Raw genomic sequence first — 14,957 nt, forward strand, 5'->3', positions numbered from 1 at the left:
ATCGCACTTACTCTTCTAGTCCATAAGGGAAGTTTTTCATCTTCTCAGAAATATGCTGTTAAGAATGGAGGTTGTTTTCAACCACAAGCAGAGTTTGGACAGGACTCTGTGGGAAAACACTTCTGCTGTATGGTCTTTCCTATTTGAAAGAATTATAGAAAATTAAGAAAACTATATAAGGAAGTTATATTTAATTACTTAGAAAGGAATTTTGTACTGGTCGGAGAAAAATCCAACTTCATTTGATGATAGCCCTGAAATAATTGTTTTTCTGGAGAAAATCTCTTTTATGTGTTTGGTATTCCAAAGGAAGATAATAGGTTATCCAGTGTAATATGATCTAGATGGTTTAGTTTCTCAGTCTTTGTGTCCTTATTTTATTTCCCTTGTCATGTGAGCTGCTTACCTTATTAATTATTTGCTTTAACTAAAATGTTTTATAGCTTGGGAAATCGAAATACAATATAAATCTCTAGAATTTTTCTTGATCTGGTATATGGCTGAACATGTATAAAATGGTGCAAGACTTAATAAACTGAAGTCATGTGTGATTATACTCAATACTGATAGACTTGTTTAATTTTTAATGATTGGTTGTCTCCTCCTCTCAAACAGCTGCGTGAATTGCAGTGTCACCTGTAGTTACTGGCTATTTAGAGTTAGATTTAGATACTTTTCTTATTTAAGCTATACTGTGTATGTAACTTGCCTTTCGTGATCATTCTACTCAGAATTATTTCTTGCGTGTGTGCTCAGTGTTATTGACTTTCTTTGCCTCTGTAGGTGAGATTTTTTTTTTTTTTTGAGAATAAACCGAAAGTGATTCTGTTTCTAGTTAGGCATAACAGGCTGAACAGCTTACTAGGTTCCAGTGGCTTAACATCAATATAAACTTGCAACATTTGGGTAAATCTCATGTCTTAAGAAAATTATGATCTCTGCAATGGTAGGATACAGTCAGTGTATTGTTGCAGGTGACAGTAAATATCAGCTGAAGAACCTTGTTTGACTTCCTGGTTTTTATGTTGCAAGCTCAGCTGTCTGCACGGGGAAGGTTGCTTTGGCAATGGGAGTTTATGCTAAACTATATTCTTAGTTTTGGTTAGATTTTTGGAGAGCTAAAGACCTGGTAATCATCAAAAGGAGGAGGTTTCTCTTTGCTTTAGCAGAACTTGTGAAAGAAATGTTTTCTGAAAGACTACTTTGGTTTCTGTAAGGTGCAACATCCAGCTCATTTCACATCAATTAATGCATGCCAAACCTATTTTATTTTCAGGTATGTCAGAACACAGCAATGAATCCACAACACTTGATGAATCTCACCCAGCTGCAGAAGAGGTCCAGTCTGACTCTGAGGTGATTGGGTGATAGTTATATTAATGTACAATCAACCAATCCCAGCAACAGTTTCAGACTGCCAAAAATTCTGATACACGTAGCACAGTGAAGTTAGTATGGGGATATGAGCTCATGCACATTATCTTGAATGGGTGGGTTTGATTTTGAGACACTGTTAAGAACAATGCAATTAATTCACTCCAAAGAATTACTTCAACCAATACTCTTTTACTGTGCTGTGGTATTTGTTTTGTAGGCTGAATAGATTTAGGCGGGGTAGAGTCTGAAATGGGTGGGTGCTGCAGGAAGAAAGGGCTGGTATTAAAAAGGCAGCAGTCTTCGTGTAACCTCACTATAACGCGGTATTCTAGCTGCTGCTGGAGTGGTGAATCTTTTTTCTTGGGAGCAGATACAGCTTGAACCTTCATTGTGGAGAAGTCTGATGTTTTAAAATAACGAATTCCTAAGGTTCTTGATAATATTTAGCCAATCAGATGTGTTTGGGAGGCTGTTTCAGAAAGGTAAAGAATACAGTTTTCCCTGGCTGCTCAAGGGTGAGAATGAGAAAAGATGATGCTGACTTTATCATGATTAGAGTTTCAGTACCAGTGAATTGTCTTTAAACTTTTTTTTATAAAAACAGAATAGTGATTCCATAGATATTTAGTATATCTCCAAATCTGATATTTGCAAACAGATGTGCTAAGCAAAAAATTACTGAAGTATTAATATATTTTTCTAAATAAAATATCCAACTCAAACTTCATGATTTTTCCATTATGCTTATTTCATTCATGCCTAATACATCAATGCAAATTGAGGAATGTCTTTGTATTTACTTTAGATTCTTCCTACATCTGAGGAATTTCCTTCTCAGAATGCAGTTTCTTTAAGTTGGCTGTGGGCTGTGCTTACCAAAGGGACACTTCATTCAGCGATCATGCTCACTGTTTTAACAGAAATACTGTTATGGTTTGGTGTTTCAGTTTTCTCTCAGATCAGTAAGCTTATCAAGATTGTGTGAGGTTGCAGGAACATGCATCCACGGGTAGAGAGAAATGGCCACTGGTTTTGGCAGTAGTCTTCAGTTAAAGTATTTTGAGATACTGCACTGCTGAAGTAAGCTGGTGCTGTGGCCGAGAGCAGTCCTTCATTCTTAATAGAGTTTTATTGCATTATTGCACCCTCTGTTTTGCAGGTACAAGTGTTGGAGCTGTGTGAGGAACTGTTATGGAGAACCTATTTGAGTGGAAAAATTTTACATCTCCTTTTTGGGCATAGGTCACCTTCTTTTAATATGCGGTGTTTCAGCAGTCTTGTGTGCTGTACAAATACATTGGTCTGGCCCAGGGAAGAGATGGGGGAAGCTGATGGAGGGGAAGAGTTAGGGGTAAAGGGCAAAAATAAAAAAGGGTCAAGGACTTTTTGTTCTTGGCAGCAATGCTAGCTTAGACTATTGGATAAAATGCAGCTGGTGATTTCTTATTATGGCTGAGCCAAATTAGCATTTTATCTCACTTCCCTTTTTCAGCTGCTTGCTTCATGTCTTTGGTGCTTCCCTGACCTTATTGCAAACTGATTCAACTCACTGAAACTGGAAAATTAACCTGGTGAAAAGGTCTTTTGTCAGGCTAGCAAGTTGAGTCTGTTTATTGTGCATTGGGGTGAGTGGCAGGCAAGTGTGGTTGGGAGATGGGACGCTGTGTGGCTCATAGTAGGGACTGGAAAAGGGCAGTAGTGAAATGTCCTTCTTTCAGCAGTGGACGATGGTGTTTTAGTTCAGATGTAACATGAAACTGAAGTTAGCAAGTAATTTTTTGCTTTCTCTGAAGTTGATACATAGGTTTGCCTCAAGTAGAAACATCTAAAAAAAATCCTGTGAATTGCTTTTAGGCCTTTTTAGATTTAATAAGTTGTCCAGAGAAGCTGATGATTTTTTTTTCTTTTCTAATGTATGTATTTGAGACATGTATAGATATGTGTGAGGATGGATATCTCTGAATAAATGAATAAACATATATCAATGTACAATATTAGCAAAATTATTTGAAATTCTTGATGAAAAGCACCCAAGCTGAGCATTTGTTTTGCCGTTTGGGGGATGCAATTCTGTTTGATTCCTGGCAAAGTGTATCCCCTGACAGTACAGGACTTCTCCTTGACACTGTTTTCTGACAGTTGCAGAAAGAAGAACAAAAATAGTTATGTTAGCCAATGCTAATGTTTCAGTATTGGCGGGTAGCTGTGGCAGGCTAAGTATTTTGAAAAATACCTCACTTTACTGTATTAAGTAGAAGTATAGTTCCTAACAGTGTTGGAGTTAAAGCAGATGTGAGATTTAGAGCAAGCTTAAGAAGCTTGAGCTATTGGACAAATTTCCTAAATTAAAATCTAACATGGCAGGTAACTAGAACACTTGATCTAATGGTGGTGTGCAGGAACTCCCTGTGAGGAGCAGGGAGTTGGACTTGATCTTATGGGGCCCTTCCAACTCGAGATGCTCTATAATGAAATGAAACAAATTACTGTTTCAGAGGTAGTCATAAAATAAATATAGACCTTTTGGTGCGCTTCAATATTTTCATTTACTTAAAAGCCATGAGCTTGTTCTGTTGTATGAAGAATGACCCAAAAAACAGCTGTTCTGTGTTCTAGTTGAGGGTGAAGACTGAACTACATGGAGAATTTGGTATGCTAGGCCAATGTGAATATATGGCATATGAGCTATTCCTTCCCGGTGCTGAAAGAAGGCACTTACTGGATCCTAAATGAGAGGGATTGATGGGGTAAGTTAGTGTGTTATAAAGTCACTATTTTTTAATTTATAGCACACTGACATTTGAAAACTATTCCCTGTGTATTTAGAATTTTTTTCAAAAGCTATGCCTGAGTGCATTGCTTCTCATTTTAGTGAAGTGTTCCATAAAGCACTATATTTGAAAGAGTAGCTTTCAATTCAGTTTTGCTAAGTTGTAGAGAAAGTCTTGATCCTCAAAAGGGGAAAATGTGTCACCTCAGATGGTATTTTATGGGTGTGCATCCACGGATTGTAGTTCATATGTGTGGTTCTTCGAGTGGCTTCTCCTTGGTCTTTTTCTTTCTCTTCTCTATGTGGGTAAAAGGGAGCATTTACTGAGAACCCGATGGACTTTAGTCTCCTTGTTTTGTTGTTTTTTGTGATGGTGGTGTTTTATGCTGCTAATTGAAGAAACTTATTGCACTTTCAGAAATGTAAATCAGATTTTGTAGGTACCAAATAAAGTTTGAGTAGTGAGCTCTGCTTCAAAACACCAACAGGGGTGAAGTCTCGGTAATTTACAGTCTTTGGAAGAAGTTATGGTAGCAGCTTTGAAAGCTATCTGGAGTTGGTGGAGCCATGTTTATTGGAGCCCACAGACAGTGACTAATTAGAAAAAAGCTTGGGAGGCCTCCAAGCTTGCTAAGGAAATCAAGCTTACTAATGTAAATGAAGTGATAGGTGAAAGTGGGGGAAATATTAGCAGTGAGGTATGACAGAAGATGTTGCTAATTACACAGAATCACAGAATGGTCAGGGTTGGAAGGGACCTCTGGACATCATCTAGTCCAACCCCCCCGCCAGAGCAGGGTCACCTACAGCAGGTTGCACAGTACGGCGTCCAGGCGGGTTTTGAATGTCTCCAGAGTGGGAGACTCCACAACCTCTCTGGGCAGCCTGTTCCAGTGCTGTCGTGGTTTAGTGGTTTAGGACAAGTGCTCTGCCACCCTCAAAGTAAAGAAGTTCCTCCTCATGTTAAGATGGAACTTCCTATGGTCAAGTTTGTGCCTGTTACCTCTTGTCCTATCACTGGGCACCACTGAAAAAAGACTGTTCCCATCCCCCTAGCACCCTCCCTTAAAGTATTTGTAAGCATTAATAAGATCCTCCCTCATTTGTCTTTTCTCTAGACTAAAAAGACCCAAGTCCCTCAGCCTTTCCTCATAGGAGAGATGTTCTAATCCCCTAATCATCTTTGTAGCCCGTTGCTGGACCCTCTCCAACAGATCCCTGTCTGTTTTGAACTGGGGAGCCCAGAACTGGACACAGTACTCCAGATGCAGCCTCACCAGGGCAGACTAGAGGGGGAGGATGACCTCCCTCGACCTGCTGGCCACACTCTTCTTGATGCACCCCAGGATGCCATTGGCTTTCTTGGCCACCAGGGCACATTGCTGGCTCATGGTCATCCTGTTGTCCACCAGGACTCCCAGGTCCCTTTCCACAGAGCTGCTCTCAAGGAGGTCAGCCCCCCAATCTGTACTTAAGAATGATGCAGGTGATCCTGAGTAAGTACCAGTAAAAATCTTCGTGTTATATGGATATCCTGTAAAGCTTCACCTGTGGTTGGAGAAGCTGCTGGTACTTCAGCCTGATCTGAGACTGGGCCTCTTCCTGACCCTTTGGCTGAAAAGCGCTAGTTCAGTTTGATGATTAGGAGCTTTAAGGGACCTTTAAGTACCTATTCTCAAGTACCTGTTGATGGTGTATCATGTCTTGCCAGTCTTGCACAGGTGTGTGGGTTGGTTTGAAGACTTCAGACAACTTTTATGTAAGTAACTGAACAAACACTGCTTTGGTTGTGTTGAGTCTTCTACTGTTTATGCTTTTGTTGACTAAGGAAGCTGTCATGCAGAGTCAGGGCTGGCTTTTTGAGAGGGCCAAAATTTTCAATTTCTCTTAGTTTTTGAGCGTGTTAGGTTGCCATTCCCTCTTCAGGTGCTTGTAAACAGTGTGCATTTCTTCTGGAAATATCTCTTCTAGGTTATACTTTAGGTCATTCTTGAAAGCAGTGGTTTCGCAACTGCAGCTACAGTGCATAGTGCACCTGCACTTTGAAACTAACTTTGATTCTTGAATTGCACTGGTGCAAAAAGTTCTTGTTTCTACATTTCACTTTAGATTTACTGCTTTTGACTGAATGAGAGTTGCATACCAACAGTTTAGTCAGAAGGTGGCACTATATTATGATAAAATAAGAAGGAAGTTAAACTATTTTAAAGTTTGGAACCATTACTTTTCTTTTTGTACCGCATGATTAAACTCATTGCACTTCTCTAATATTTCTTGCTTATCATTACCTAGTACAGTTTTTCTTTTTTTTAGCCAAGCTCATCTTTTTTAGTTTTTGAGACATGTAAACTCTACCCTAAGGGTCAAGTGTGCATAGAAAATATTTGTGTGGTCCCACATGTCTTATTTGTCTGACATCCCCAACCCCCATCCCCCCATCACTAGGTTAAATTTCCTCTTAGATCTTGAAGCTTTACATTACTTCTGTCTGAGCTGTGCTAGCATATTAATGTGATTTGGATATGTGATGAAATGAATGTATACCGACCTAGTAAATCAGAATATTACCAATAGGAGTTTGAAATAAAATCAACTGTTATAAAACCCATACATCGAATGTTTTCGTATAGATCACTCATTGGAATTTTAAGTGCTAACCTGTTTCTTCTTGTACTATAGGAAGGTGCAATGGCTCAAGAGTCTCCCAAAAATTCGGCGGCAGAAATTCCTGTAACTAGCAATGGACAGCTGGAAGATTCTCATGAGCACAGCTTTAACAGGGTAAGAATTTTCTTTGCTGTCTAACAAGCTATCATTATCAGAAATGCTAAAGTTACAATGCAATTCATAGCAGACTTCACTTGACGTAGTTTTCTAGAGCTTTAATGGAAAACCTCCTAAATTATTGTTAAGTTGTAATGTGCAATCACCTTGTTATGTCAATAGCCTTTTTTGTATAAAAAGCATGTTAGTAGTGGCAAATATTTCTGAATGTGAAATAGTGTAAAGAATTGGGTGCTAACAAGCGTATCTGCTTCTTGCCTTTGATCCTTGAGGATACTAGTTTTTAATCTGACAATTTTATTCATAAAACAGGACAACAAGCATTTTGAAATATGAGACGTAACAGGTCCTTTGAATTTAAGCTACCAAATCCTAATTTTTTTATGAAGAAACATTAAAGTGTTCGAGGCAAGCTACTTCTCAGGGGTATTAAGTTTGGAGGCAATACTCCTAAAGTAAAGATAGTCATGTTCTGATTTGAAGTTACAAAAAACAGGAGAGTAGCTTTTCTTGTGTTTGAAACTGAAAAATGACTACGGTATTGCTGTATGCTATATAGATGACATGTATCAGAATCCATCTTATTTGTTGTATGTTGACAAAAAAAAATTATACTTCCATAATCATCTTTATGTAATTTTGAGTTATTTCCGTTAACCTCATATATTTTACTATCACTTCTTCTTGTGTTTGGCTGTCCAGCAGAGGGTGCTATGGTACAGTTTATGGAATTCGGGGTTGGTTTTCTTTAATTTTGCTTTTCAGTTGGAAATATGAACACTAGTTAATTATCCACATTTATTTGACATCTGTTGAGACTTAGATTTTAAGGAAATCTCTGAGCTTTAACAGTCCCATGCTGGTTTACGGTGCAGGATTATTTCTAAAAGAAATGTTGAGCAGAACTTCAACATTGTATTCTATCCTACTAAAATGTTGATTAGAGGGGGGAACCTTCATAAGTTTAAAACAAATTACATATATATCCTGAATATTGGTAAAATAAGCATCTACCTGATTTTGTCTTCTGGTTTTATTTTTAATAAAAAACTCCTTCAAATGTGATAAATTATTGTTAAAATTGACTAAAATGAAGCAGATACTGCACATTGTAATAACCTTTTTGTATAAAGGTACATTAGTAGTGGAAACATTTTTCTGAATGTTAAATAGTGTGGAGTATTGGATGCTCTGTAATGCACAATCAAATCCATACATTTCTAATTATTGACTCTAAGTTTTGAGGATACTGATTTTTAATCCAGCAATTTTATTCATAAAACAGTGAAACAAACATTAAATATATAGTAAAAGTATATTTAAAAGCATGTATTTATCATATTATCATTATAACTAAAAATTATATTTAAATATGTTAAAACATGTATATTTAAAAAATAAATAAAAATAAAATGCATCCTGAAAACAACATCTGAGACCATTTGATTGCAGGTTAGCTGTATAGTGAGCACAGCTGTAAAAAAGTATGAAACTTCGTGAGGTGGAAATGCATCCGTATTTGAGCTCTTACTGAAAAATGCTGCACTTTCTACTGTACGTTTTTGCTACTTCTGCTGGACGGGCCATGATTATTTTTTTTTATGAGTAGCACTGCAATGAGGGAAGGCTTATGTTTCTTAAGATTTGTTGTTCAACTAAGGTAAGTGTAAAAATCAAGATAATGTTTAATGAAATGAAATTTAAACTAAATTTTGATAAAGATATACCTATGTTTGGGCGGCGACAACAAAAATACACCTTGAAGTGGTAATAAATTTGGGTTCACCTGGAAGTAGAGAAACAGATTTACTGGTTTTTTTTTAAATCTGATGACCTTGATGCTGTTGTGACTTGACTGCTAAGTTATCTTTTCCTTACGTAAGAATTGCTTCTTCAGTGTAGTGCCTCCAGTACTTATTTATTAGTTGCAGTAAATCGAACTTGCACTCTTGTTGACTGGGTCAGAGCCCTTGTTAAGTCAAAATATAGTCACTATTTACTATGGAAAGTAAAAATATTAACGTAGTTTTTGTTAACGGCTACATACAAAAGTTAAAGTAGGTTTTTGCTGGCTTGGAGTTAACTAGATTTGAGACTTCCACTTTCACAAAAATGGGTCAAATATTTGGTCAGAGTGCAGAAAATTTATACTATGCAAGCGTAGTTGCATTTGCTGCTGTAATTATTTTCATAATGCTTATTCTGAGATCAGTGAAGTGCACTTCAAATATTTTTTTGAACTGTCTTGTACAAGTTAACACCTGCATATGTGACCTAAACTCAGCATATGTGATAATCAGGGCTTCTTATAAACAAAACAAAGAAAACAAACTTCTTGGAATTAACATCTAGGTCTGTTTACTAATCTGTTAGTCTCAAATTCTAATATTTAGCTTCTATTCATCTTGCTTTGTGTTTGTAATTTCTAAAGCTTAATGCTGTGCTTTCTCTTTTTTTCCTTGCCAGGTATTTTTTCTTGTTTTAACCTAAAGCAATATGCATTGCACCACAAAATTTCTGTGCCAAGTGTTCAGGGGTCTTTTTTCCTATCGGCTTATGGAAATGACAAGCCACCTACTGATTTTTTAGGAGGTTGCTTAAGAAAGGGGCAAACAACCATTACCACTTTAACTTACTGTTACCACAGGGCTTGGTAAGACTATGTGACCACAGTAGAGTTTAGAGCACTCGAACTCCAATATACTGGTTTCAATTACACCTTCTCGGGAAGCTGGGGAACAAAGTTATTTTAGTTTCTTGTTTTCTTATTTTTATGATCAGGGAGCTGTTCATCTAGATATTTTATAATTCAGATGTAAACAATAAAACATCATTTATCCTTTCTTTTTTATTTGGTCTTCTACAGCTACTTTGTGACAAACACTTGAGCAACTTTGATTGTATGTTTTTGATAGACTTGGTAAAGAGGTAGTTGTACAACCTTTTGTTCAGTCTTTAATTACAAAACTAAACTTTCCTCTAGCCTCGCATTCTATTTAGCACTTCCATCAGATTTCATCGATAAACTACTTAGGCATGAAAATGCACGTTTATTTTCCACCAAATGCAGTATTTGTATGTACTCAAGCATGAGAAGTCTTTCATTTTGTAAGGCAATGCAGTGCAAATGTATTTACCTGAAAATCGCAAGTAGGGTTGCTCCTTCTTTGAAGAAAAATGCCATTAGTTGTGCAGAACATCAGACAGCATAGATTGCCATAATGTCATTTCAGAAGGAAGCATATTAGTTCCAGTCTTGTGGGAATGCGATATAGCACTACTTGAAGCGTCTTCTTGCTTCCTTATGTTTAAGAAAAAGAATCTAAAGCATATTTATAAGGTAACTTAAATAAGTGTTTGCCGAACTGTAGCCTCATTCAGAAATATGCTGCTACGTTCTAATTCTGTTTTGTTTGTAATAATAAGAGATGCCTGTGGAATTCTGACAAGTTTTGTCCTGCCTGCATGATGGATGGAAATTTTTTTTAACAAAAAGCCTGTAGCTTCATTTTTCATTGGATGAAATATCTAATGTCCTTTCACTATGAAAAAGCTTGACCCAGTGCTTTTCAGCTCTCTGAGCTCTGTTGGAACTCACAAGCTTTAAAAACTCGGTGTATATAACCATTTGCCAATGTTTGGATGTTTGTTAGTCTGTCTTAGCAGAGGACTTAAGCATTTCCTAATCAAGCATGTTTTTCGTACTACTTTGTATGAGAAAACACCTCAAAAAAAAAAAAAGTCTTGCTGACATATTCTTCTGACTTATTTCACTTATCCCTGACTTTTAGAACACAGTTTTCCTCTCATGCTAATTATAACTACGTGATTAGAATAGTGGTGGTTTAATGTCACTGAGAGGATTGGGAGCTGAGGACTGGGAAGGAGTTGAAGTATATTGTTCCTAATTCAATAACATGCCATATAGTGTGAAAGCTGCGTAAGAATAAATTAAATTAATTGAAAAACTGTTTGGTCTGCCTGTAAAGGTATTCAGGCAGCTGTAAACTATTTGTTACGTTTAAACTATTGTACAAAATCTATATGAAGTCCTTATCAGTCTGAGTCTCTGAAATTGTTGTTCCAATTGTTTCCTTTCATTTTAACTCCAGACTCTTCTGGATCTTTTTGTACACTTATGGGAACAAAACCATTATTAAACATGTGTATAATACCAGTAATAACCTTTAGACTGCAAAAGATAAATGAACTTTGTTGTGAATCTTAATTTGTCTTACTAGAACTACGAAATAACCTCTGAGATCTGATGAATCTGAGTGCATATGTTCAGTTTCTTGTTCTGTAATTTTATTGCCAGACTGCACAAATAGATAAGGTCAACTATTTTTTTGTCTTTTGCCTTCTAAAAAAAAAAAAACCACCAGGCTTGTCACTCACATTATACTTGAAACATCCATGTTCATCTCTTAGGTTTTGCTCTGTTGACTGGCATAGTTAGATTTTATTTTGGGCAATTATAGTTTAATTAATGTAGACTGATTTAAAATATATTTCTGTGTGTCAGCTCTAGAAAACTGTTTTTAGGTGAAAAAAACAAAAAAGACCAGTCTTTGTTGCCAAGTGATGTGCTTCATACAGTCTTAAAAACCAAAAATATGAATGTTAGTGATGAGAGTAGAAGGGAAACTAATTCAAAACTCAATGGTTGTATGACATCAGGTAAGTCAAAAGGGATGTAGTAGAAGAAAGGCTCTTCTGAGTGAAGAGCAATGTCTTGGAGAATAGGAGCAATGTGTCAGTCCTGGTTCTTTGCCACTTCAGCATAGATTAAAGCCTTCAGCTCTTCTCCCATTTATTTTTATGCTTGAATTTATATTGATGTAATGATCTAGGGACTTAATTCATGGAAAATAGGATCTGAGTGGTGTAATAGGGCAAAGAGAAGAAGAAAACACTGAGCTCCGCTTGCACACAAATTAGGGTAAGAATTTAAAGTTCAGAGACAGTTATCTTGTTGGATAGATGTTATGTCTATCTACACAACACTTCGCTTCATTGGACTCGTAATCTTTAAAAGTTTAAACTGTGAACTTTACAATAAGATGTGTTGCAAATGTTTTCTAAAGGTAACTTGAATAGTTCTATTTAAAATGTCATCTACCATCAAAAAATAAACGAGTATATTATTGTTCTCAGTTTAGTTGGTCCAATTTTAATGGACTCCTTGAACCAGCTAGTGATGTGAGGTTTTTAAGATACCTTTATTCAAGATAGTAAAGGCAAGTAAAACCATATCTTTAAAATTGACTGTTGGTACTAAGCAAAAGATAGTGCTTAGTCATCCATTAATAGTGGACTGACATAACTAAGAAATTAATACAATGTTGTTTGCTGGCTAGCTTCAACTAGGCTAGCTTCTGCTGGTGGAGAAACAATACGGTTCTGGTATCTTTCCCCTCTTCGTTTTAGATTGTTATGGAGAGCATGGATTGGAAGTATCTTTTTGGAAATAGTGTTGTAGTTCAGTCAACATTCCTTCATGAACATGCATTCTGAGCGACTTCGAGTTTACTGGCTCAACAGGATTTATATGTCAAAAATTCATACTGGTTCCTCTGTATGATCTGTATAATCTGATTATTTATGCAACTAAGGGATACTAAACCTTACAAAAATATGTTTAGTTTTATATGGTAACTTGAATGTGATTTTAACAAAGCGCTAAAGCGATTTAAATGCTCTATACAATACAGGTTTGCGGTGTCTTGACTAGACATTAAGCTAGTGCAGCTGTTCTGTGTACCTGTATCTCATGCTTTTGCTTCTTTGAGCCTTTAGCATGCTAAATGGCTGAGAATGGGATAGCTAATCCAGCTTTTTGACTTCCTGGGAATCTTCTGAGTTGTAGGGTTTTTATACCTCTTGCTCTGGGTCTCAGTGAAGTTACAACATTAAAATACTTCTGCTAGATGATAGTTACATAAACATGCAATAGTTTTCAGCCTCATACAATTGAAAATTATGAATGAAGCATCTTTTTTGTGATGGTGATCCCTTAACAGATTCATGATTTTGAAATGTACCAGCAAATTTTGATTAAATCTGAAGACTTGATTTCCGTTTTATGAAGGAGACAAATCACTTTCAAGACTGAATGCAGATCTTCTGATCTGCTAGAAGAGCAACATCTACTAAAAATATAACCACTTTATTGTAGTAGAGGAATCTGTCCTCACTTCCTGTGTTATAACAGCAAACCTACATTTGGTGGGAACAAAAAAGAAAGCTATTTATGTTGCCTTCTTACTACTCAAATCTCCTTAAGTATTGTCATACCTTCTCTTAAATGGGAAGCTTTGTGCACATCTTTTATTACTCTGAGTCTGTTTCTAAATAATACTTTGTAAATAATTGAAAGGGTAAATTGCTTTGTCAGAATGATTACAGATCTTTGGGTAGCTTTTTTGTTTATCTACACTTGTGGAAAAAAAAAAAAGGCAAGCACAGTCAGTTGCAAGAATGACATGTTAAAAGTTGAAGTTTACATGCAGAAGCATGTCTCCACTTAACAGTAACTTGCATGTTTATAAACATGTGTATTGATGATCACTGGCTTTTTGATGACAATTCTGGTCATGTATAAATCAACAAATGGTAAATCTTTCTTTTAAATTTATATGCAAGCATATCTATCTTCAGCAGGATGTATTTCAACTGGTTTATATAAGTGTTTAAAAACAGGTTTGAATGCAGTTCTTTACACTGCCTTTTTGCCAATGAAAAAAGTGTAGCTCTCTTCAAACAAATACATGTTTGTGTACATATACATACACATGTATGTATTTATGTAAAAAAAACCCTGATGTGTATATATACATGGTTGTAGAACTTAATTCTCATTATCCAAGTAATCAGGTTTTTGAGGGATGTATTTTAATATTCTGATTTATTTCAGTCTGTAGTTTGTTCAGCCTATGTTTAGCTTCAAATTAGAAATAAGTTGAATGTACAGAAGTAGTACAACTGCTTAAGTTTAGATATAAACTTTTCCCTTTACAAAGCAGATGTTCTGCATTTTAACCTTAAATACAGATGATTCCTTAGATTCCTATTGCAAACATGCTTAAGCAGGTTAGCTGTCTACATTTCTTTGGCTACAAATTTAGATATTTCTGAAAACTATACAACGTGCCAAGGTGCCTTTAGGAAAAAAATTGATGCCATGTCCTTTTTGTTAAATCAGTGCATCTTCTCTGCAATCTGGTTATCCTTTTTCAAGTCTCTGCTTTTTCAGCTCCTAGTGACTTGCTACATTTTGAGTTAAATGGACTCTTTATTAGCTAAACTAAGTTGAAGCAAAGGCTTTCCAGCATACCACCAACTGCGAGTACTTAAATGGAAGCACCAGTGTTAAGTCAGTTGTGAATACAGAAAACAGTATGTATCCAATGTTGTGATATGCTTAATTTGTGAGATCAGGTTCTGCATGTGACTAGTATTTGTTGTTCATGCTGTTTATTTTTCCCTTTTTTTTTTTTTGATGCTTTAGATATACAAATATAGCGTAACCTACCATGAAGTAGCCGGTTCATGTGGGTGAAAGTATGGCTTTAGGAGTTGGTCACTCTGATTGCAATAACATCCTGGGTTGTCTATGTCAACAAGATTTCTGTTGTACTGGAATTTGTGTGTTTGTAGCTCTTCCTTTTTTCCTTCTCCCAGGAGTTTGTCTTAAACTAAAGACAGCTAACTAAATCAGCGGGAATGTGATCCAAAGCCACTTCTTGACAGTCTGAGCCTCTAGGCAGTATCATTCTTATGCACTGGCTTGCTTCTGGTTTGTGGATCGAGCAACTACAGTAATATGTCAAACATAGATTGGTTTTTAAAGGTTGTGTTTTCTTTGTAATTAGAAGCACTGCATGTATCATAAATAGTTGCTGCACATGTTCAGGCACTGACATCTTAAAGCTATGTATAGTTGTTCTCTGCAAATTTTGCTATTGCTTCCCTATACTTTGTCATCTTTTTTGCCTCTGTATGGTAGCAGAGGGGATGCAAAAGA

At 36.3% G+C, this 14,957-nt stretch overlaps 1 protein-coding gene across 2 annotated transcripts in view; it reads left to right on the forward strand.

Annotated features, from left to right (window-relative positions):
* Positions 1 to 14,957, forward strand: part of ARFIP1 (ARF interacting protein 1) — a 45,479-nt gene that overhangs the window by 3,220 nt on the left and 27,302 nt on the right. For both annotated transcript variants that reach the window (XM_082483118.1, XM_082483117.1), the window contains exon 2: positions 6,827 to 6,928. In XM_082483118.1, coding sequence (XP_082339244.1) covers positions 6,836 to 6,928 — 93 coding nt within the window. In that variant the 5' untranslated portion in view covers positions 6,827 to 6,835. The remainder of the gene's footprint in view (positions 1 to 6,826; positions 6,929 to 14,957) is intronic.

The sequence above is a fragment of the Vanellus vanellus genome (assembly GCF_965231255.1).
Source record: "Vanellus vanellus genome assembly, chromosome: 4".
Taxonomy (NCBI): Eukaryota; Metazoa; Chordata; class Aves; order Charadriiformes; family Charadriidae; genus Vanellus; species Vanellus vanellus.